General features: G+C 36.3%; 1 protein-coding gene across 2 annotated transcripts in view; it reads right to left on the bottom strand.

Annotated features, from left to right (window-relative positions):
- MED23 (mediator complex subunit 23) overlaps positions 1-22,945 on the bottom strand; it is a 43,358-nt gene extending 20,413 nt beyond the window's left edge. Inside the window, exons 1-15 of one of the 2 annotated variants that reach the window (XM_025294528.3) lie at positions 22,686-22,945; positions 22,297-22,328; positions 22,051-22,138; positions 19,636-19,760; positions 17,717-17,828; positions 16,205-16,303; positions 15,328-15,429; positions 14,820-14,889; positions 13,489-13,601; positions 12,038-12,133; positions 11,462-11,479; positions 6,055-6,255; positions 4,206-4,349; positions 2,896-3,041; positions 1,583-1,828 (exon numbers count right to left, since the gene is read on the bottom strand). In XM_025294528.3, coding sequence (XP_025150313.1) covers positions 1,583-1,828; positions 2,896-3,041; positions 4,206-4,349; positions 6,055-6,255; positions 11,462-11,479; positions 12,038-12,133; positions 13,489-13,601; positions 14,820-14,889; positions 15,328-15,429; positions 16,205-16,303; positions 17,717-17,828; positions 19,636-19,760; positions 22,051-22,138; positions 22,297-22,328; positions 22,686-22,733 — 1,640 coding nt within the window. In that variant the 5' untranslated portion in view covers positions 22,734-22,945. The remainder of the gene's footprint in view (positions 1-1,582; positions 1,829-2,895; positions 3,042-4,205; positions 4,350-6,054; positions 6,256-11,461; positions 11,480-12,037; positions 12,134-13,488; positions 13,602-14,819; positions 14,890-15,327; positions 15,430-16,204; positions 16,304-17,716; positions 17,829-19,635; positions 19,761-22,050; positions 22,139-22,296; positions 22,329-22,685) is intronic. The other variant, XM_006055415.4, reaches the window with a different exon arrangement.
- Positions 22,946-24,147: the final 1,202 nt, after the last annotated feature.

Below are 24,147 nucleotides of genomic sequence, written 5' to 3'. Positions count from 1 at the left end.
AGAGAGTAACATGGAAACTTACATCACCATATGTAAAAGAGACAGCCAATGAGAATTTGCTGTATGACTCGGGGAATTTAAACAGGGACTCTGTATCAACCCAGAGGCTTGGGATGGGGAGGGAAATGGGAGGGAGTTTCAAGACAGAGGTGACATATGTATACCAAAGGCTGATTCATGTTGATATTTTACAGAAAACAACAAAATTCTGTAAAGCAATTATCCTTCAATTAAAAAATAAATCTTTAAAAAAAAATACTATGCTTGAATGGTTTTAGGCTGTTTTCCTTTTCCAAATATGTAACTAAAACCATTTAAGAAATTAATTTTTGTTACAGAACCACTTAACAAATAGCTGAAAAATCCAAATATTAACAGGATTACCTATTAACATAAGGTATTAACAGGGCTATATTCAACTCCATCCATAAGCCAGTAAAGTGCATGTATGATTCTAGCATAACATTTACCGTCTGAAAAACAGAGTGGCTTTTCTAGAACCAATGCTCTCCCCACCTGGAGGCCCACACACACATTCTCTTTGACCTATGCAGTGTTTGAAGCTTGAGTCAATATTTAATGGTTGAAAGTCTAGAAATAATAATCTGGATTTCTAGCCCTTTTCAAAAAACATTTAGAAGAACTAACTACATTAGTATGCAGTTTAACATAATGGAAATTAGCCCAAGTGGCAGTACTGTGAGTTGAGCCCCACACACTCCAGTCATTCACAATCCCTCTCTATACACAAGCTTCCTGGCACACTGTTACCTGACTTGCCTGCATGCAGCACCAGGCACCACTCACTTACATCATCAGCTTAGCTCCTGTGGGCACTTGGGGCCTTTTCTGTCTTTTAGAAACCATAAATGTCAATTCTAAAAGCACCCCTATATATATAGTCAATACAAGAAAGTTATTACAGGTTTTGCATCCCTGGATGCAGTAATTCTACTTCTAGCAAATTATTTAATAAAAATGGAATTATGGATAGGTGCAAAGACAGCCAAAAAGATAATCTTCATAGCCATTTTTATAACACTAAGACACTGCAAATAATTTCAGTATCCAACAATATGCAATATAGACCTAAAAAAAGACCTCTATGTAGCAATTAAAACAGACGGTTCTGAAAAGCACTGGCCCTAAGAAGATGTTTAATTAAAAAATGAAAATAAACAGGTGTTTAATAGAGTTAGATACAACTTAGCAACAAAACAATGAGAAAAAGGTGGCCATAAATAGTACTGTAGTTAAGAGCACATTTTGAGAAAAAAAAAAACAAACCCCTATAAATTCATATATATACACATAGAAAAAGGACTCAGAATACATATATATAAATGTAATTTTACAATGCTTATTTTTCAAGGAGGGATTATAGCAATTATTTTCATTTTCTTTGGGCTTATATGTATATTCTAGAATTCCCATAATAATACCATTTTTGTTATAGAATAAACCTAAAGGTTTTTTAAAATATATCTGACCATAAAATATACACACCTAATTGTGAAATCACGTCTTTACTACACTGATATCAATTCCCTGACATAAAACCAAACAAATGAAAAGAATATACCTCATTTTGGCATGAACCGTCAGTGAATCCAGGAGGTTCATTGGTAAGGGCGTAATAGATCCTGAAGCCAAACAGCTCGTTCCAGGAAGTGGTATCCTCATAATTCCATTTCCATAAATAGTTTCCACCAGAGCTCCCATAGGTAACGTAAAACATTCTGAATTTGTAGAGTATGCATTACATAGCAGGGCAATCTTATAGTCATTCATTTGTAAACTCTTATTTCTAAGACTCTGCTGCAGGAACCTAAAATTTCAAGTTCCATTAAATAGAAAAAATGAGAATAAATTCCAGGAACGTAATCTGCTTTTTTTTTTTTAATAAAAGTTTAATTTCATGCAAGAGTTTGAGCAAGCTCTGGGAGATGGTAAAGGACAGGGAAGCCTGGTGGGCTGTTGTCTACTGGGTCACAAAGAGTTGGACGTGACTGAGCGACTGAACAAATATACTATCTTTATTCCTACAGATATCATAGTTTCTGCCAAATGAGTGCTGACACACAAAAAGTTTAAGAAGCATTTCAGAAAGAATGTTAGCAGTTAAAAGTGCACAATGAATGGTTATTTGTTAAGTAGGTACTACATATACTGCACTAAGACTCAGATAATGAAGAAATAAGTCACAGATTCATGAACTAGGCTTCTATCTATTATCTACTTGCTTAAGTACATTTAAATGCCTTCATTACAGATGTCACTAAGGAAAAATGGTTAAGGGGTATCATACAATGAAAGTCAAATGAAATGTGAAATCTGATTACCCTAAAGTCTTCTATGAAGAGATATGACAGTCTTTTTCAGAAGGTCTAGGTGGGAATTAACACCCTTGAAGGAAGCCCAGTCCTATCTAAAAAAGTGCGTCTTTTTTGGGTAATCACAGCTTTGGAAATGATATAAGGAGCATGCCAGCCAGATCAGTTCAGTCAATCCTGGCAGCCCAGGGAGTGAGTGATATCTCAATCAGGCTCAAATCTAAGAAATTCTGAAACATTTTTATATATTCTTGGAAATTAAGTATTTTAACTAAGATAAAATACATAAAAGCAAAAATAGACCTGAAAATTAAAAAAAATTATATATATATACATATATATCTCCGTACATATAAACAGGACTGGTTAATCTTCTAATTGTTTTCTGCTGCAGGTATTGATTAGGTTCTTTTAGTTATAATGTACACATTAAATATTTATCCTTACCTCCAGTGGATGTTGGAAGATTTTCATATTTCATATAAATACTGAGACAATTATCATTAGCCTTCAACCCACTATTACGTTAAAAAAATGAACTGTCAAGCTACAAACAACTTACTCATGGTGAAGCTTTAGGGAGTGAGGTATTGGAATCTGTAGTTTGGAGTTGTCATTTTGGGCTTTTCTGTTGAGGTGAATCCAAATGCAGGTCATGGCAAAGGCATGAGTTGACTGGGGTTTGTTAATGTCTGGAACTGGGATAAACTAAAAAAGAACAATTTGCATATTATAAGAAAGAGTAGAATGAACTAATTATATATATTATAGTAATCCATTTCTGCTATACTTCTTTTTAAAATATCCTGTATTAATTTAGCTCCAGTTGTCCTTTGTTCAGTAATACAAATCAGATCTAACAGCTATCAAATATTGAAACTATTAAAAGAATGCTTTTACTTTCCAAGAAAACAGAGCATTTACAATCATTAAATTTTTATTCTTTAAAATTTAAACACATCATATGAAAAAATTAATCATATTATTTTACTGAGTGTGATAAACATGAATAGAAAATTTCTAAGAGTCACATGTATGCTTTTCAACAACATGTAAGAGATAAGCAATCTAAATGAGCAGCATCAGATGTACTGTATATTGATGGGTGAAATGACATAGATGTCTGGAATTTGCTTTAAAATTATCCAGCATTAGGAAAAACAAGATGAGGAGGAAAGATGAAATAAGAATATTTCTTGGTGATGGGTACATAAGAGTTTCTTTTTTTAATTTACTCTACATTTTTGGTGCATTTAAAAACTTCCATAATAAAATGTTCCTAAAAAATGGCAATCATCAATACATACCATATTTCAAACACCTTATATAATAAGCACTAGTGTGACACTGGACAAGGAAATGGCAACCCACTCCAGTATTCTTGCCTGGAAAATTCCATGGATGAAGGAACCTCATAGGTTACAGTCCATGGGGTCACAAAGAATCAGACATGACCGTGACTTTACTAGTGTGACATACTCAATTAGCAAACAACCAAAGAAAAAAAAAATTAACAGATACTGATGTTATTTGGTCCTTAAATGTGTATATATTAAAACAGTTTCACGCTCTTAAAAAATTGTAAACCTTTTTAAAATATAGAGAAAGAACTTGCTATACTAGATGTTCGACTGTGATCTGACTGTGATTAAAGATAAACTTCAGAAACAAACCAGTTAAATTTCTTCATTTTACATAGAAATGAACTAATGTCAAGAGAGACTGAATGTCCATCCCATGATTACAGGTATTACAAAAACCGGGAAAAGAACCATGTTTCCATTTTTCAAGTCCGGTGCTCTTTTCACAAAATTACACTAACATTCTTAAACATAAACTAGACATAATTCTAATCACACTAGCCAAACTTACTTCTTTTTCTGGGTACAGAAGGTCGAAGAGCTTCATGACAGGAAGAAAATCAGCTAGTGCATTTTTCTGAATACTTCCAGAAATGAATTGCAAGAGAACCCACATAAGATGATCTCTGCCTTTAATCAGTCCTCGCCCTGCCAACTGTAAAAGATATTTAAATGCACATCTGCAGTCAAAGAAACAGATAAATAAAGTTTAAAGAAAAAAATAGAGCAAGAAATCTTGTTCTTAGAAAGTTAGCATCTAACTTTGGCATTTACTGATTACTTTGTCTCTACTCAAGGCACACCCAGCAAAGTTTTTAAAATTAATATTGCTTTTCCCTGATCTCCAAAACTATGCTTATCAAAAATGAAATGTTTTAGACATAATTAAGTCAAGTATGTGTGCACAAGAATCAAGTTTAATATGGGAATATTACTAAAAATACTGCATCAAAACACAAGGAGTCTAGGGTGGGAGGTGGGAGGGAGGTTCAAGAGGGCGGGAACATATGTACACCTATGGCTGCTTCATGTTGATATATGGCAGAAACCAACACAACATTGCAAAGCGATTATCCTCCAATTAAAAATAGATAAGTATAAAAAAAAAATACCAGAGTTTGTTATTATTATAACAAAAAGGTTAAGTTTATTTATTTTTAACTCTTCAAGGACTGGTTATCAAAAATACTTTTCCTGGTTTCCTATAGATTGTAACAGAAACCACTGGTGGTGATAGGGGTGGTAAGTAAGTGGTGGTCAAAAGGATTTTAACAAGTCTTATGAAGAATTTCCCCAAGATAATCCAGGCTATCAAGATGTTACAGATATAACAACACTTATTTTATTCCCACTCCCACTCAATGTGTATAAAGCCTTATGCCTAAAGCCAACCCTTCCCACACACTTACTCTTCCACTCGTATTCTCTATTTTGGATTCACTGTCCTCCTCTTTCATTCACTGCCAAAGCCGAAACCAGTGAGTGATCCTGGATTCCTGTTACTCTCTCTGTCACCTATTGCCATCAAGTCCTATTAATACACTTCCCAGCCTACCTGGTTTCTGGCTCCTCCTCTTTTCTGGTTTAGGCCCTCAGCCTCTCTCACCCAGACCACTGCAAGAGCTCCCTTACTAGTTTCTTGGCCTCTGATTTTGGCTTCATTCATCTCTACATCACTGTCTTCCCATATGTGATGCTTAGAAGTAATTTTTCCAGCTTGTATCTGATGATGTCTTTCCGTTCCTCATTTACTTCCCAAAGTAAATTTAAATCCTTAGAACAAACACAGGGGTATATAAAGGTCTCCATGTCTGGTCTTACTTTCCTGCTTTCCTCATCTCACCAACACTTTCCCTTCTATAGTTTTCTTTCATGTTTTCACAAATTTCTGCCTCTTTCTAAATGATCATTTTATTGCCATGGAAACACAGTCCTCTATTTTGCCCCTTGGCAAATTTCTACTTGTCTTTCAAGCAATAGTTTCAAGCCCCCTTTGATAAAGCCATTCTTGGGTGTCTTTAACAGAGTCTTTTCTCCTTCATTTCTATTGCAAGAAAACATGCTTCCATTATTATTATAATCCAATTGTTTATACCAACATCTTCTCACCAGTAAGGAGCTCTTTGAGGGTACTATATTAGTGCCTTTTCATTTTGAATCTCCTGGTCCTGGCACTGTGAATATGTGTAATGAATACCTGAATCAAGTTTTTATAGTGACAAGAAAGTGAAAAGTGAAGAAACCATAAGAGCACTGAACAAAAGAGAAATCAGAGCTCGGAACTTCTGTTCACTAGATACACTCGTTTAAAATATACTAATCAACAGGTGAAGTGGCTCTGAAAAAGGGTGTGTACTTACCTTCTGATGAAGAGAAAGGACCATATGTGGGAAACTTGCAAACTGGAAAAGCACAAAGAAAATGAGCTGACTCGAGAGATGCTGCCAGAGGAGTTGGCTTGTTCCCCCATCATCAAACTTCTCCTCGGTCTCAGATCGCTCCATGGCATAAACCACCAGATCCACCAACTGGTCCTCCAGCACAGGGCAGCGCTGCTTGTGCTGTAGGGCAGAGATTAAATACAGTATTCCAAAAGCCTCCCAGTTAGTTTCAGAAGTTACCAGTTAATGGGTATTCATTGTAACAAAGAGGCCAAGAAGCATGGAATGAAGTTGAACTTAGAAAGTTAAGGCTAGGTTTAGTCCATTAAAGCTGCATCATGTTATATTATCACAGAGGATGAGTTTCATAAAAAATTAGTTTTCAGGTCTCACCTAAAACAGGCTTCCCATTAACTTTTACTACAGACATCATTGTTCCAGAATGACAGAGGGAACTACATAGTAGAAAATTCTGTTATTTATTTCTTGAACAAAGATCATTTTAAAGATATATGAAATGGTGATAACAGTATTAATTTTACAATCTAATTCAAAATATGAAAATCCTGGATTTCCAGGAATCACATATTATGACAAGAGAGCGAACAAAGCAGTGTGTGATCTAAAAGTAGTCACCACTGGTTTACACTAGCTTTATATACAGATGTATATCTAAATATTCAATGTCTGTTTTTCAACGCGTGGTACTTATTTGATACTGAAATGAAAACTTCCTCTATTAGAAAAAAAAAAGACCTCAAAGTTAAAGCTATGTTCTTCCCTCTTAGAAGTCAAACATTATGCAGCTTTAATTTTTAATTAGACTATTTTAAAATCTAAAACAAGAAAAAGAATTGAGTTTAAACACTAAAATGAAAATGCAACTTCCCTTTCTAGAGGCAAAAAGGTTTATGCTTTGAAAGTGATTCAAAAGCTTTTATCAAAAGAAATGTTAAGCCATATTTTAAGCCATTTTCATATTTTAATAAAATGTTATATGACTTAATAGCCAGGCAGTTGGAAGCCTTACTAATGAATACAATACTAATATAGATGCATTCCCTATAAACTTTAGATGTGATTATTAGTCTTTTGCCATGAAAAAGGGATATGATTTCTTTAAATTTAGGGGAAAAATGCAAAATGGGGACGAATTTGGAAAAAAACAAAACATAATGAATAGCATCCCCTCTTTTGCATGCTTTCTGCCAGCTCCAAACTTGTAAAGCTCCAATATAGCTGCACTTCCTTAAAGCATGCAAATAAAACAAACATCTATCCAAAACAGTAAGCATCAATGGTTGTTTCATAATTTTTCCAAAAACACAATGCCATGATCACAGTTCAACCACATTACAGTTTTACGAAGAGCAATATTAACACCACCAGTTGGGACTACAGTACTTTTCCTCCAAATGTAATTATCATTATGAAGCAGAGCAAAGTGCAACAGACAACACTACAAACTATTTCTTAAATCAGCATGCAAAACTACTGTGTACAGGGCTTGAAATTCACTAGTTCTGCCAACCACCAACAACCTAAGAAATGTGTCAGACAACACAAATTTAGAGTGAGATCATTCGAAGTATACAAGAGTCAGAAAAATTTGTGAAAAGAAGTAAAGCCAGGATTTCCAGTAGGAATTTTTTGTTAGTGATGGGAATTTGGTTCTAGTTTGGAAACTAACCAATTTGTCATCTATTCCTCCACCCATGACAGTCTTCCATCAATCTGCTTCAGGAAAAAAGAATAAACTAAACAAGGTTGGTTTTTAGCACCTGGGTCATTTTTTTGAGTTTTCCATGTTAGTACTGGCTATTTGTTTTAAAGAACTGAATTTTAACCTACATATTTTTAGAAGTGTAGTGATTTATGGTCAAAGAGTTCATGATTCAGAGGAAAACCAAAAATACTAAGATTTTGGCAAAGTAAGAACTAGGAAATTTAAAGTCAAAGCTGACAATCATTCAGTATGTATTAAGACTCAAGACTACCCCCAAATTTTCTATTAATAGTTAAATCAGTCAGGTATATCTAGGGCACCAAATGCAGCTACTTAGTCTGAGGGTAGAAGAACATCTGTCAAAATTAACTCTGCATTTCCCAGGTGTTTTTGGTTAAATCCAAGGATAGTTCTCACACCATGCTTAGGAATAGCTTAAACTTACATTCCTCTTTTACTTGCCAATTTTAATAATACCAAAAAAAGAGAGAGAGAGAGAAGTATGGATTATAAAATGAGCTGTGCTGCTAACTAGAGTATGTTTTGTTTTAGTTTTCAACTGCTAAAAGGTAAGTTCATTAAAATTAAGACTCTCTACCACATAAATTATTTTATAAAGTGGAACATATCTGTAAATCGGTTTAATGACTTTAATTATCAATCACTAGACTGGTAGCCAATGGATGCTATGTCTATGACTATTCACAAGTTGCTGAAAGCTTTCATAAATTTAAGTCTTCAAGATGTAGGTATATAAGTTGAATTAGCTTACATCATACATATATGAATGTTTAGTTAAAGCCTCTTTTTAGCAGTAAGAATCTAAATTTAGCATTTTAATTTCTGCATAATGGTCAAACTGTATTGGAAACTTATTTTAGATTTTCAATCTGAAAATCAGCCACAAGGCATTAATGGAAACATGAATATTAATCCCCTCCATGCCCTTGATTTTTTTCCCACCACTATTTAAAATGGCAAATGATAATGCCTTCAGTCTTAGTAACCATATCCTATATTAAGTGGCCCCTGATATTTCCATGTAATGGTTTTGGTACTGCTTATGTGGTACAATTTTAACATATTATAATTAGGTGTGTGCATTCTAAATTGCTTCAGTTGTGTCCGACTCTTTGAGATCCTATGGACTGTAGCCCACGAGGCTCCTCTGTCCATGGGATTCTCTAGTCAAGAATATTGTAGTGGGTTGCCATGCCCTCTTCCAGGGAATCTTCCCAACCCAAGGATCGAACCTGTGTTTCTTGTCTCCTGCGCTGGCAGGTGGGTTCTTTGGAAGCCCATGCACTTAGGTAGGCATTGGTTAATTTAAAAACCATTATTTCAGAGATAGAAATTAATTTTAAAGCAGTATTTATTCAGGACAACTTGGGAAGAAAAATCTCTTTGTATTTCATTTATCATATTCTCTACCAACCAGAACTGGAGTCCCCTGTCAGTTAATACCACTTTCAATGGTGCCTTTTAAGGATAAACTGAATGATCAGTCTAGTACTTCACTGTCTTAGCACTGCCAGAGTTCATACACCACCACATCTAAGAGCTTGAGGAATGAATCTGTTTTGTAATGCTCTTTTTCAGGAGAAGGAACACAAACTGTTGTGCAAACACACAAAACAGGATTCTTCCACTGTGAACACTCTACCCTACTGGTCACAGAACTGGGCTATTTATGACCTTCTGAATGCAACCGATTTTAGGATAAAGTACCATAGCCCAATTCCTACTGGAAAATACAATATGGACAGCTCTTAAAAGGTTTCAAAGCTTTAAGTAAATTATTGCATTGCTAGAGAAAGGATAAGAAAGTATAGTGCTGGATATAGTTCTGTAATGATAACAGATATGATAACTTGTTAATTTTTAGTCATATGCTTCTTATACAGTGTGCTCTCATTTTCCACCCTACTTTCTAGGTGGTAAAAATAATATGTCAATTCAGCATAAATCTTACATTTACAAATCCACTCACTACAGTGTTTTCTACCAAAACAATTACTGATGAATTGTGAACTTTTGACAATGTTTACACTACAGTGGGATCAATACTAATAATGTTCTGTCAGCATTTCCATTATAAACTTTATTTTTTACGGATTTATGTCTTAGTCATAAACTTTTTTTAGGTTGAAACTTGTTATTAAAAGGATCAGATCAGAAATATCCTTCTCTAAAGAGTTTCATCAGTTTCTTGTTTGAGAAGAGCTGCCCTCCAAAAGCAAAAAGTTAAGGATGGCTAAGGATATCTGGGGGGCGGGATTCAAATGACCATGGGTATGTTTATTCACCAAACTGCAAAAAAAACCTGAGTCAAGTATGCCTTAAAGTTCATTGCAAAAATTAGGTTTAAGACATAGCATGAAAGCATTCTTTCAAGGTTAACTGAATACTTACCTCTAACTCAAGTGAAAGCTCATCAGAGTTAATGACTTGGTGTTTAAGATGTTACACTGACAGGTTATGTGAGGTAACTGTCAGCTACTGTGCTGTGAAGCAGTTTCAGTTTCACATGAACAAAGGCTTGTCCAAACAAGGAGACTTGGTAAATTTTTCAGAAGAAAAAACTTAAAATAATAAAAGAGATACTGCTACTAGGGTGAGGTTTGGCATGCAAAGTTTCAACACTGAGCAAGTTTTATGGCCAAGCTATATGTCCTTAAAAATAGGGCTTTATAAATGGAAGCACTGGCACAACCTTCACTATAGTATTGCAAACAGCAACGCTATTTTATACAACTTGGACAAGAACGTCTTATTAAAATCAAAAAGCTGGTCTATTTTAATATGCTGGGCTCAAAAATTTTTAACAAAAATAATTAGAATCACTATTTTGCTTAAAATCTCAAAGGTGAAAAGTCCTGGAACAGACTTGGGAATGTATAAGAGTTTGTTTTATAAAGTCTGGCCATTTCGTGTTCCTCCTGCCACAGGTGGGCTTCCACTGAGAGGCGCTCACTCCAGGAGGGGGTCACTTCTGGCAAAGACTGACAAAGAAGGGTGTTTGTCAAGCAGGTGTGGGGTCACCTAAGAGTGTGACATTTCTTAGTCAATCTCCACGTTTCCAAAAAAACTTCCCCATGTGACGCTTACCACTCCAACTTGTAAAAGTAACGTATCTCTGTTAAACTGTTTTTTTCTCTTTTTTTGTTTTGTTTTTAATTTGTTTTTGTTTTTAGGCAAAGCAAGGCAGGTATTTTTATTGATGTTGTTGTTTGTTTATGTTTTAATTATCTGGAAAGATAAAGGCCACCACAAATCTTTCCATCTCTGAAAATTCCACCAGGCTAGCTTTAGCCCTAAAGTAGGAAAAACAGTAAAATGGAGTGGGAAGGAAAAACAACTCATCAAAAAGTGACAGGCTTTATCAAATGCCAAGTGTTGTCTCTTGATTAAAAAAAAAAAAAAAAAGAATATTAAAAAAAAACACAAAAAACAAACAAACACCAAAAACCAAAACCAAAAACAATCCACCAAAAACAACTCTCATATCCCAAGAAGAAATTCATTTTAGTGGCCTTGGTCTCAGCATGGTCCTGCCAATTTCAAGCCCCGACCATACATGTATTCTCTAAATGGAATCAGTGGCTACAAAGCGGCCAGCGTATCGTTAGTCACAATACAACAGTAAGGTTGTGAACATACCTGAGCAATGTTCAAGGTCTAGAGCATTGGAGGATGGGCAGGACAAGACAGGACAGAACAAAAATAAAGGAAGAAAAAAAGAAAAGACAAAACAGTGACTATGAGGCCAGCCTCAAGGAACCCAGAGTCAGCACAAACCCGCCCACATGTTAAACCACCAAAAACATACACCAAAAAGAAAAAAAAAAAAAAAAAAAGCAAAAAACCAGCAATTGAGGCCATGCTGAAGATACCAAGGGTTATAAAAATAGACACCCAAACAACAAAAAAAAAAGTCAAAAATTATGGTTAAGTCATGTGTAGGTTTCTCTGGCAAAAGGTATACTTGAAACTGGCCTTATAGAAAAAAAAGCAATGCAAAATAAACCAACTTTTAAAATATCTCCTTTTTAATTTAAACATTCTTAAAGCAATATATAAATGATAGAAACAATATATTACTTAATAAACCATATATTAAAAAAAATCATCAAATAGTTCTTAACTGTTTTGCTCAGTTAGCTATAGCAAAGAAAAGAGAAAAGAATAGTGCAGATTCTATGCAGAATTTACTAGGTTTCCAGCACAGTACAGTACCTGCTTATTTAAACCTAGCATATTGCAGACCATATCCCTGGAATAAGGCTGCTCCAAAACATATCTCAACAAAGCAGTCTGTGGTTCAAACAGATCCTTTAAAGAAAATAAAGAAAATCATTGCTTCAAGATCAGAGTTAATGTTCATTCAAAAAATTTGAAATTGGGATAAAAGAATCCTCTAAAGGCTCTTGTTACCTTCACACAGTAGGCAGAATCTAGTGGGAAAAAATCAAAGGATTTTAGTGTTTACATTAATCTGCTCCCACCCTTCATTTGATAAATGATGTTACTGAGTTGAAGGGACTTGCTCATGGTCATAGAGAGAACTTTAGGAATGGCTTCGGCCACAGTCATGTGAAAGTCTTAAGCATCACTGTAAGGAAAGGATTTTCTGCCCAGAAATCTATCAAAGAGGAAAGGAGGCAGTTTCTAACCATTCTTCTGTAAGTATAAACGTAAACATCATTTCCAGATTTGGGAAGACAAATGACTTGACAGCACAGGGATTTATAGTGTAGATTCCGACTCAGACTATCTGAGTTCAAATCCTGACCATACTGTTTGTAAAGTTAACACTCCACTCTGTGTCTCAGTTTCATCACCCGGATAGTGGAAATAGTAAGATGATCGTTAAGAATAAAAGTTGTTATGAAGTGAAGTTCTTAAATCTGGGCCTGGCATATAGGAAGTACACAATAAGTTTATCTGTTTTTATTACTGCTATGATTGTAAATTCCATTTAGTTTATCACTTTTTCATCTTTCAAAGTTTTGCTGACTAATATCCCAAGAGCTGTGAACTGTCACCTTAGTTGTACTATTTTACCCTCCTTCACTTTGGGATAAGTCTCCCAATCACTCTCTACATCATTTTTGACATGAAACATTTACAGAAAACTATCTGGCCCTCCCTATAACCTGCTCTGTCATCCCTCCAAACCCCAAGATAGTAAGATAAATCTGCCATATGTGTTTCATCAAAGCTTTATGTCTATATCTCATATTTCATATTATGGATATATGTGGATTTTTCTCCTTGAGAAATTTCTACTCTACTTTTGTCCTTCCCCACCTCTCCCCTTTTGAAAAAAATGCAACAAATAAGGAGGCTCACTCTTCAAGTTTTAGGGACACTGCAAATTCATGTTCAGTCCTTGCTTTGTAAAGGAAAAGTGAAAACAAGGAATCAATTGAAAAATTCAATTATCTAACACCAAGTACTTGGCCAGGAAGTGGGCCGCTGGAACATAAACACAATAATATCACAAACCACAGGCTAAACTTGGATCCTGAAATCATATGACATAAACCATAGTTTATGGTTATAAACTATCTTTCATTGAATATTTACTTTTTCAGTCTATGAAGAGACAATTTAGCATTACACAATATATAATCTTGGATGAAGACTCTGATGGATCAAAAGCTCCATCATATTGAGCAACATACCTTATCATATGGCAAAAGGCCTTTCAAAGGAAAACGGAGAGTTGCAGGGTCCAATTTCCATGAATTACAAATGGCACCCGAATTATTTACAACTGGTAGAAGGCTGCAACGGCCTGTAGGTATTACAAAAAATGCTTCTAAATAAATGTGAACATAGCAATGCCTAGTCCTTCATTCACTCTACAAATTTAATGAATATCATGCTGAACCAGGCACTGGTTAATGTTAATGAATATCATGCTGAATATCATGCTGAACCAGGCACTGGTTAAAAATATGTTTTAATTAGCTAGAAGTCTGGGGATTTTCTTTGAATATTTTTAGCCCAGCTGGTTAAAGACCAAATTGTACAAAACTTCCAAACTCACAAATGTTGCATTTGTCCAGGGACAGAGTTTAGCAAGCTACAATCCATGAACCAAATCCACCTGCTCTCATTAAGTTTTACTGGAATGCTATTCCTTTTGCACTCTAATGGCAGAGTTGAGTAGCTGTAAGAATGCATAGCCCACAATGCCAAAATATCTGTTGTATCACCATTTATAGAAAAAGTTTACAGACCTTTAATCTCAGGTCAAACTAAGTAACTTTAAACATGATGTTCCTAGAGGCCTTAGATGTAGTAATATGACCATTAATCAGTTCATGTATCCAATGCCTGATAAATATTGTCACTGGGATGTCCTACAGGCACCTTAAGTTCAATATAACATAAACTAAATTCATCCTCTCTTCTCAAACCTGCACCACTTTCCGTAATTCATCAAATGATGTCAATATCCTCTCAGTTAAGAAAGCTAAAAGCCTAAGAATTATCGGTCTAGTGTCCTTTTCATTTCCTTTTTGTATTTCCAGTGCCCAGAATAGTACCTGACTCACAGAAAGTGCTAAAACTTGGTCATTGATTAAATAAGGGTCTATAATGCCAGGCTGTTCTGAGGCTACCATGATTTCTAGAATTAATTCAGGAATATACATATGAGAACTGTAAAAACTGTAAATCCTGTGCTTATTTTTAAAAGGAAATTCAGAGACTCTAATAAACATGAAACAAGTGGAAAACAAAATAAATTATATACAGAGCAAAGGTATGAACTGGAAGGGGCTGGGAGTCAGACAATGTGGTGCGCTAGAGCCAGAGAGACAGATTTGCTGAGACTTCCAGGTGCCTGGGGAGTAGAGTTATACTCTACAGAGTATAAAAGCTCCTAGAGTTATACTAAAATGGCAAGTCACCAAGACATGTATAAGATTTCATCCATCAACTTGGTTCAGTAGTCAGCTCACTAAAAATCAGGTACTATTTAGAATAGTTTAAATTATAATCCTACCACAAATGGAGTTTATCCTTGCTGTTGGCCTGAAGGTATCCACAAAGTCTGATACCAGGTTTCCAAGCAACTAAAACAAAATAAAATGAAAACAAGTAAGTAGAAAAATAAAATCAAGATGCTCTGAATATAAGAATCATTTACATAAAATGAGATAATATGTAAGATTTAGTACAGTTCCTGGCACGTAAAACTACTAAAAGGTTAGTTCTCTTTCACGTCCTCCTAAACAATTACTTGCCAGTTCATTTATCCCTGAATTAAGCCAGGTCATACCACCATGTTCTTAGCTATTTGATGAAACTGTGTATATTTTATGAAATGATATATATATAAACTATCTCAACAGGATAGCAGAGAAATGAAAGAAATGCATCATAAAAAAAAAATCACATATTATCTAAGGATAAAGTACCATTAAAAAATAAGCACACAAAAAATCAGATTAATATAATAATTTTTAATAAAAATTTCTATTAAAAAATTAAAAAAAAAACATCAAATTTACCCAATGTGGAAGTTTTCCCTCAGGATATAGTTTTCTGATCTCTGTGACTGCAAAATATGCTGGTAGTAAACAAGCATTTCTTTCCAAGATATATGCTATAACCTAGGAAAAATAAAAGGGCTATGTTATTATTTTGAATAGTCCCACAGATGTGCCCTTTAAATCCAACAACAATGATATTTAAAAAGTAGAGATATGATTTCATGGATTCAGTTGGCTTAAATATAGCATAAGAATTCATTTAAATGTGAAATCTAAAAATGAAGATTAATACAATGATTGCTGATAGTAAATAACAGACTAGATTCCTGATAGCAAGTAACACTGAACATGCATTAAATATTGGTAGACTTCCCTGTTGGATCAGGTGGCAAAGAATCCGCCTGAAATGCAGGAGACCAAAGTTCGATCCCTGGGTCGGGAAGATCCCCTAGAGAACGGAACGGCAACCCACTCCAGTATTCTTGCCTGGAGAATACTATGGACAGGGGGGCCTGGCAGGCTATAGTCCATAGGGTCACAAAGAGTCAGAAACGACTGAGTGACGAAAACCAACCAGAAGGCACAGACTAAAATAACAATTCTTGCAACATTAGGTACAAAGCACAAAGATCTTTAAAGTGGCCCATAGGACGACATCTTATAATGGTTGAAGATACAATAATATCAATGTTGTTGTTTTCATAATTAAAAACTATGAATTAAAATGTAAAATTTCCTTTGGAAATACAGTGGAAGTGAAACTGTACCTTTAAAATATGATTTTTGTAGAAGAAATGGAACATTTTACACATTACTGTAAATTTTAAAAGCACAGAACTATAAAACTAGACATCTTTAGGAGATGATCAATGAATTGCAGACAAGTTTAAATTACCTCTCTTGCTGCCAAAAGCTGCTGTACAACAGCTGAGCTCACTGTATTGGGAATTGTCAAGATTTTCTCCAAAATCACTTTTAAGAGATCTCGAACACCCTGATAGAACAAAAAGTCATGGATTAAATTTTTTAAAAGTCCCGGGTGCCGGTTAAAATGCCTAAAGCTTTCAAGATTATATACTTGGAAAAATATGTAACCCTCAAAGTCACACTTTTAATTTTTCTGTAACAAAGCTAACATTCAAACCCCTAACGTTAACCCAAGAGAAGCGTCATGTTCCAAAGCAGAATTCTGAAGACTGGCTTGCCATATGAATGAACAAAGGAAGTCACTTATAGATAAAAATTAAACTTTTCACATTCCATTCAGCTTATCTCATCCTCATAACATTAGAAAAGTTTCTATTATTACGAGGGACCAAAAAGTTTAACAGACAAAATTTGAGCTTAACAGACAAAATTATATTTGGAAGAACTTGAAAATACTCTGAAAGACATGGACAATAAATATTCAACTTTTTGGCAGACAACCTTTTTTGCATCTTCCTTTTGGTATATATTCTAACTTCATTCCCTCTTTCTCATCATCCATCACATACTTTAACCCCTCAAACTCAGTCAATAAGGCTATTCTGCTAACTGGTCATCTATTCAGATCTATTACCAGTTGCATTATTTCAGAGCAGAATCTAATACACAGAGAAGACATTTCATTCCATAGTATAAACTATGTGATCAGTCAAAGACAGAACATATACATGAAAGAAACAATTATGAAGCACCATACAAATAAGGAAGTAAAAACTACATATTAACCTGCTAAGGAAAGTGAAGTACAAGTAAATAATCAGAAAAGGCTTCTTAGAACCAATTTTGTATGAAATCATGACTCTGGCCAATAATTATGTTAAATCATTTGAGATCAGTGGAAATACAGATATAATGCACAGGGTCAGGTATCCGCCAAGTCTTTCAAGAGACAATAACTAAAGTGGCTTGAATGAAGCAGAAGCTTCTGCAGCTGTGGAACTCCTGAGCGGTGTTATGAGACACAATTAGAGAGTGTATGCTGTTGGTTTTGGTCAAGAGCAGAGTGCTGAAGATACCAGTTAAGGAATGACAGTGTCCAAGGTGGCCAAGGTGAAGCAGGATTTGCTCCCTTTGTCAGCTGATGCCTGCATCCCTTCTCAATTCCACACCTCCCTGCTCTATGCCCTTCCATTGGAAAGGGGTCCCGACATCATAAGATCTGTGGCATGAGAGAACCGAGTCTGCTTGGTGACTCCCTACTTGTCATAGAAGTTCACCAGCCACCTGCACTTTTAAGAATGTTGGGAGAGGAGCAGAGAGCTATGGGAAACACTGGGCGATTTTAAAACTCCTTCAGGAAATACAACAAAAAAGAGACAGATTTTATAAATGCTTCCAGTTCATTTATGTGAAATTAATATACACCGAAAAATTAATCATATCTGACAGCAATTACTTTTTATAATCGGAAAAAAAATACCTTGTAATCCACCCCTCCAATTATTTTCCGAACCAGTTTAAATGTTAAGGCCCAAAGCTGTGTTCTTTCCCATTCAAGTGTGTCAGAGTTTATCAGGGATTCACAAACCATCCTAGAAAAAAGGAATACCCATTCCAGTTACAAGACAGGATTTTTGTAAGTTCTCTAATAGCTAAGGTCCATAAACTCTGGATATTATATTTGTCACAGTAAGTGTTACTAATTGTCATAAAGGTACATTACTCAAGCACACTTTCAAAAAATTACATAAAGCATTTTATATTTTTTACTTATATGAAAGACTAAACCCAAAGTAGAACTAAACCCAAAGGAGACTCCTTACCGTCTTGAGCCACCAGCAAAGTCCTAAAATAGAACTGCTCCTGCTGCTAAGTCGCTTCAGCCCTGTCCAACTCTGTGCAACCCCACAGACAGAAGCCCACCAGGCTCCCCCATCCCTGGGATTCTCCAGGCAGGAACACTGGAGTGGCTTGCCATTTCCTTCTCCAATGCATGAAAGTGAAAAGGAAGTCGCTCAGTCGTGTCCGACTCTTAGCGACCCCATGGACTGCAGCCTACCAGGCTCCTCTGTCCATGGGATTTTCCAGGCAAGAGTACTGGAGTGGGGTGCCATTGCCTTCTCCAAAGTAGAACTAAGTAATATTAATTATGTTATATTTTTGCTAGAAAGAAATGTACCAAAAGCTATTGGTTAAATGTGTATCATTAACCAATTAGTGGCAAACTGTGTTTTTCCAAGATGGCTGCAATAAGACTTTTGACCCCACATACTCTTCTAAAATGTGATATTGATGCTGCTCCCAGGAAGAGTATCAGTGTCAAAAGGGTAGAAAAAAAATCTATCCCTCAGTTTGGGCAGGTCCAAGACTGGCAAATGGAAAGGCTTTCAAGGCAAGGTGATACAGCTTCTGCCTAGCCCTCTTATGAATGCTTGCTCCTGGACTCCACTACACTGTGAGAAAGTCAAGGTCACACAGAGAAGGCATATGTAGGTTCTGGCCAATAGTGCCAGCTGATGTCTCAGGTGACAGTTAGGCATATGAATGGGAAAATCTTTGTCATGACTCCAGTCATAGCCACCATCCGACTACAAACACAAAACCTGAGAAAATCCTTCCTACTCCTTGCCCAAGCAAGCACTGTAATCGTGAATGTTAATAATAAAAGGATTATTACTGTTTTAAGTCATGAAGTATTGAGGCAATTCATCATCCAGCAAAAGTTAACTGGAACTGACCCAGGAATTTCACTCCTGGGTATATAACTAAAAAGTACAAAAACACTAATCTGAAAAGATACACACATCCCAATGGTCATAGCAGCATTATTTATAATCGCCAAGATAAGAAAGCAACCTAAGTGTCCCTCAACAGATGAATGGGTAAAGATGTCCCTCTCACTCACTCACACACGCACACACACACACACACACACACACACACACAGTGTACTACTCATCCACAAAAAAAGAATGACATTTTGCCATTTGCAATAACATGGACAGACTGGAAGAGTATTATGCTAAGTGAAATAAGTCAGACAGAGAAAGACAAATACTATATGACATCACTTATATGTGGAATCTAAAAAATTCAACAAACAAATCAGTGACTATAACAAATACAACAAACACTACCTGGAAAAGCTTGTCAAAGTGAGTGATTTTAATCCCTGGACTAAAAGGCAAAGCCTGCCTGGTTTTGAGCACCTGAAGTATACAATTTTAAGAATATTGCATCCTCAAAATTAAAACTGAGATACTATGAAGCACTTTTTGTTGACTGTAACTGCCTTCTTTATTCTCTTATCCTTTTACAACAACCACCTCAACCAATTTCTAAACATTAATTAAAAAAAAGAAAATTTTTTAGATTGCTCATATTCATCATTAACCATACCTGGGTGGAAGGAGACCAGTCTCGACTGCCATTGCTAAGCAGTCATAAAGAAAAGAAATTCTTTTAGGACTATGCTGACCATGAATGAATTTAACAATCCACTGGATGCACTGTTCATGAGATTCCTGGAAAATTAGAAAATGATCACATTTTAGGTCTAAACTTGTATTTTATAAGTAACAAAAAGCTAATAGCATCTGGGAGTATATATGAAGACTATGAGTGAGATACTTCATTATAAATTAATGGATGAAAACAATTTAAAAAGAACTGAAAAAATTCAGATGTAGTAGCTGAGTTATATTAAGCTTAAAATCACACAATTATATAGATTAAAACTTCCACCGTATTTACTATATGGGACCTCCAAAAAGAGTATGATTTTATTAACATATTCATGATCAACAAAAAAGTCTAGCAAAGACTGTGCAAGGCACTGTAAGCAGTGCCCTTAATGGCAGATATAAATATCCCTGTCACTGGAGGAAAAACCCACTATGAATTAGTACATCAGTCTCATGAGAATTTAGTGAATCTGATCCCTAAGAGCCAAATCAGTTATGAACTAATGACATATCCAATTTCTAGACCTGCAAAACTTTAAATATGATACCAAAACGTGGTGCCCAAATCAAAGATTACCTTCCAGAATATTCTAAAGATGTCCTGCTCTGTGCTACCACTGTCCCTCATACACATTTCTATTGCTGAATAAATAGTGCTGGTTTATAAATACTTATTTTCTTCCTGGATCCTCTGTCAGAAAACAAAATTCTTGAAGACAAGGGTTTTATCTTAAATCATACAGTGTTTAATCAATTATTAAAACATTAAAATGTTAGAAAGATGTAAGATGTTCAATATCACTCACAGAAATGCAAAATAAAACTACACTTAGATAAAATTTCTCATATTTTAGACTGGTAAAGATCAAAAAGCTCAATAACATGCTACTGTGAGGCTTGAGGGAATAGCAATATATATCCCACTGATATATTGCTAGTGGGAGGATAAATTGGTAAAACCCTTATGGAAGCTATTAGATTATTTTTATAAAAACTATACATAGAAATATCCTCTGACCCAGCAATAATATATTCTGTGTCCCCTGCCTAAAACTATTCATTACAGTATTATTTAAAGAGAAAAAGGTAAGAAGCAACCCATCACATGGTGCTGCTGCTAAGTTGTTTCAGTTGTGTCCGACTCTGCGTGACCCCATAGACGATGGCCTCCTCCCAGGCTCCTCTGTCCCTGGGATTCGGGGGGACTGGTTAAACAAAGGATGCTGCGGCCATATATTAGGATATAATGCTGCTCCAACTCCAGGAGTTGGTGATGGACAGGGCGGCCTGGCGTGCTGCAATTCATGGGGTCGCAAAGAGTCGGACACGACTCAGTGACTGAACTGAACTGAACTGAAGAAAGACAGAGGACAGAAGTAACTTTAAATGGATTGATATAAAAGTATATCAATTTGAGAACTTAAGAGGGAAAAAGCAAGGTGCTAATGAATAATGTACATGGCATAGACATTCTATAACAATGATTCTATGCATTAAACACTCCAGAAGGAAACATAAACTGGAAACGCTGATTGCAGAAGAAAAAAAAACAAATGACTAAGCTAAGAGAAGCAGAAGGCAGAAAATCTTACTCACTGGGTGGAATTTTTGGTACCTCTTTGCATTTTGTATCGTATGAATATATTAGAAAATAATCAAAAGTAAAAGAAATGTAAAAGAACAAATGTATTGCAACTATGCAATTCATTTCTGAGTAGTGAGTCTTAGTCACTAGTGGCTCAACTGTAAACAGTTCTCATTTTCCTACTTATAAGGCATCATAAGAAGGTAATAATATACTACTGGATCATGAATTCTTTAAGGTTCAAACATTTTATCTTTTACAAGGCTGCAGTTTCTGGTGAGTGCTCTTTGTTATTAAGTTTTACTGTACTTGCCTCAATTTTGTTAAAGTATCTTTGGATCCTTACTGTGGCATCTTTGTTTCTTTACTATAGTATCTTTATTATAATATCTTTGTATCAATGCTGGACCAGTTCCTTTGCTGATTAAATGAATGAAGTTTTTATCCATTACAACTCCTAACACAGTTGTTCTGAAGTGCACTAAATAAATCAGAATAGGATGAAAATGGTTTTATGTAATCTAACTTGGGAGAGATTTATAAAAACAACTCACACTGTGCTATGGTCAACTTGATTTTTCAATATAGATTCTCTACTGGAAGAATACAAGTTGAAACGAACGGAAGCCAGAATAGACAAATAAAAGATGATGACAATTTTATTTCACCTTTTCCAGAAAAATCTTAACAGCAACATCAAAGTAAGTGTAAAAAAATAAAGGGCCAAAAATCATCAGCTGACTGTATTAAACATGCAGTGCTCACCTGAGAAAGACCAGCCCAAAATTGTCTGAAGGCCCCTAAACAGCTAATAAGTTTTGTTTTTTCATCTTCAGGGGTGTCCATAAACATGCTAAAAAACAAAAATCGAATTATTTGCCACTAGTGTTAAAAATGTAATTCAACATAAGCAGAATAGTAGATCTTATAAACCTCCAAGACAGAGCTAAAGAAAATCTTACAAAGATACCATTAGGTAAAAACTCAAAGATCTGCCATGTATACACTCACCCAGGGAAAGCCTCTTCTATAATCTCCGTTTTCTGTTAAAAAAAAAAAAAAAAGTAAACAACATGATTTTTTTTTTTTTTAATTTTAAGGGAGGGAGAGGGGCCTCCCCGAGCAAAATGATACAGTGCAACATAGGGCAAATCACCTTATCAGCAACGAGGAGAAACAAACAATACCCACCTGCTTGGTCTGTAACAAAGGGTGTTGTGGATTTCAAATGAGACTGAATTTGACAGCAGTTTGAGAATCGCTCAACCCTTGCACACATACTCGATGTCACAACAAGGAAGAGGTGGGGGGAGGTTGCGTGGGCCAGATTTCTTGAGCCGCTGCTCCCCAGCCACCCCCTCACCCAGTCATCGCCCAGGATCCCTGGCAGTTCCACTCACCACCACCTCCTCAAAAATGCTCTGTAGTTGCGTCTCCATCTGGACCATCACCCTCGCCTGCCTTGGACGCCAGGAGCGCGGCACGGGTCAGGCCCGAGCTCTGTCAATGGATGGGCAGAGGGCCGGAGACGCCTGCAGGTAACTTCAACTCGCCGGGGTCAACTTCTTCCTTGGGCACCAAGCCCGCACTGTCCCCTCCCGGGCCCAGCAATCAGCCGGAACCCGCACGGAAGCCTGGGGCTCTGGGTGTGCGCTGACTATGGCACCCACAGAAACAAGAGACCCAGCCAGATGGTTCCGCCTGTGGAGAAGCACGATCCACGAGCCAGATGCGAGCGCCCCCAAGTGAAACCTCCAGCCTAAGGCAGCGCCGCCTGAGACATCTGTATGCATGTCAAGAAGCAACAGAACCGGGCATAGAACAACGGACTGGTTCCAAATTGGGAAAAGGAAAGTGAAAGCGAAGTCGTGATCGACTCTTTGCGACCCCTTTGACTGTAACCCACCAGGCTCCTTAATCCACGAATTTTCCAAGCAAGAATACTGGAGTAGGTTGCCATTCTCGAGGGATCTTCCCGACCCTGGGATCAAACCCGGGTCTCCCTCATTGCAGGCAGAGGCTTTACCGTCTGAGCCACCAGGGAAGCCCATCAAATCAGGAAAGGAGTACATCAAGCCTGTATAGTGTCACTCTGCTTATTTAAGTTATATGCAGAGTACATCATGAGAAATGCCAGGCTAGTTGAAGCACAAGCTGGAATCAAGATGGCCCGAAGAAATATCTATAACCTTAGATATGCAGATGACACCACCCTCATGACAGAAAGTGAAGAACTAAAGAGTCTCTTGATGAAAGTGAAAGATGAGAGTGAAAAAAACTGGCTTAAAACTCAACATTAAGAAAACTAAGATCGTGGTATCTGGTCCCATCACCTCATGGAAAATAGATGGGGGAACAATGGAAACAGTGAGAAATTTTATTTTCTTGGGCTCCAAAATGACTGCAGATGGTGACTGCAGCCATGAAATTAAAAGATGCTTACTCCTTGGAAGAAAAGCTATGACCAACCTAGACAGCATATTAAAAAGCAGAGACATTACTTTACCGACAAAGATCCATCTAGTCAAACCTATGGTTTTTCCGGTAATTATATATGGATGTTAGAGTTGGACCATAAGGAAAGCTGAGCACCGAAAAATTGATACTTTTGAACTGTGGTGTTGGAGAAGACTCCTGAGAGTCTTCTGGACTGCATGGAGATTCAATCAGTCAATCCTAAAGGAAATCAGTCCTGAATATTCATTGGAAGGAGTGATGCTGAAGCTAAAGCTCCAATACTTTGGCCACCTGATGCAAAGAACAGACTCATCTGAAAAGACCCTGATGCTGGGAAAGATTGAAGGCGGGAGGAGAGCGGGATGACAGAGGATGAGATGGTTGGATGGCATCACCGACTCAATG

The sequence above is a fragment of the Bubalus bubalis genome, chromosome 10, assembly GCF_019923935.1.
Source record: "Bubalus bubalis isolate 160015118507 breed Murrah chromosome 10, NDDB_SH_1, whole genome shotgun sequence".
NCBI lineage: Eukaryota > Metazoa > Chordata > Mammalia > Artiodactyla > Bovidae > Bubalus > Bubalus bubalis.
This window is presented reverse-complemented; position numbering and strand designations above follow the sequence as displayed.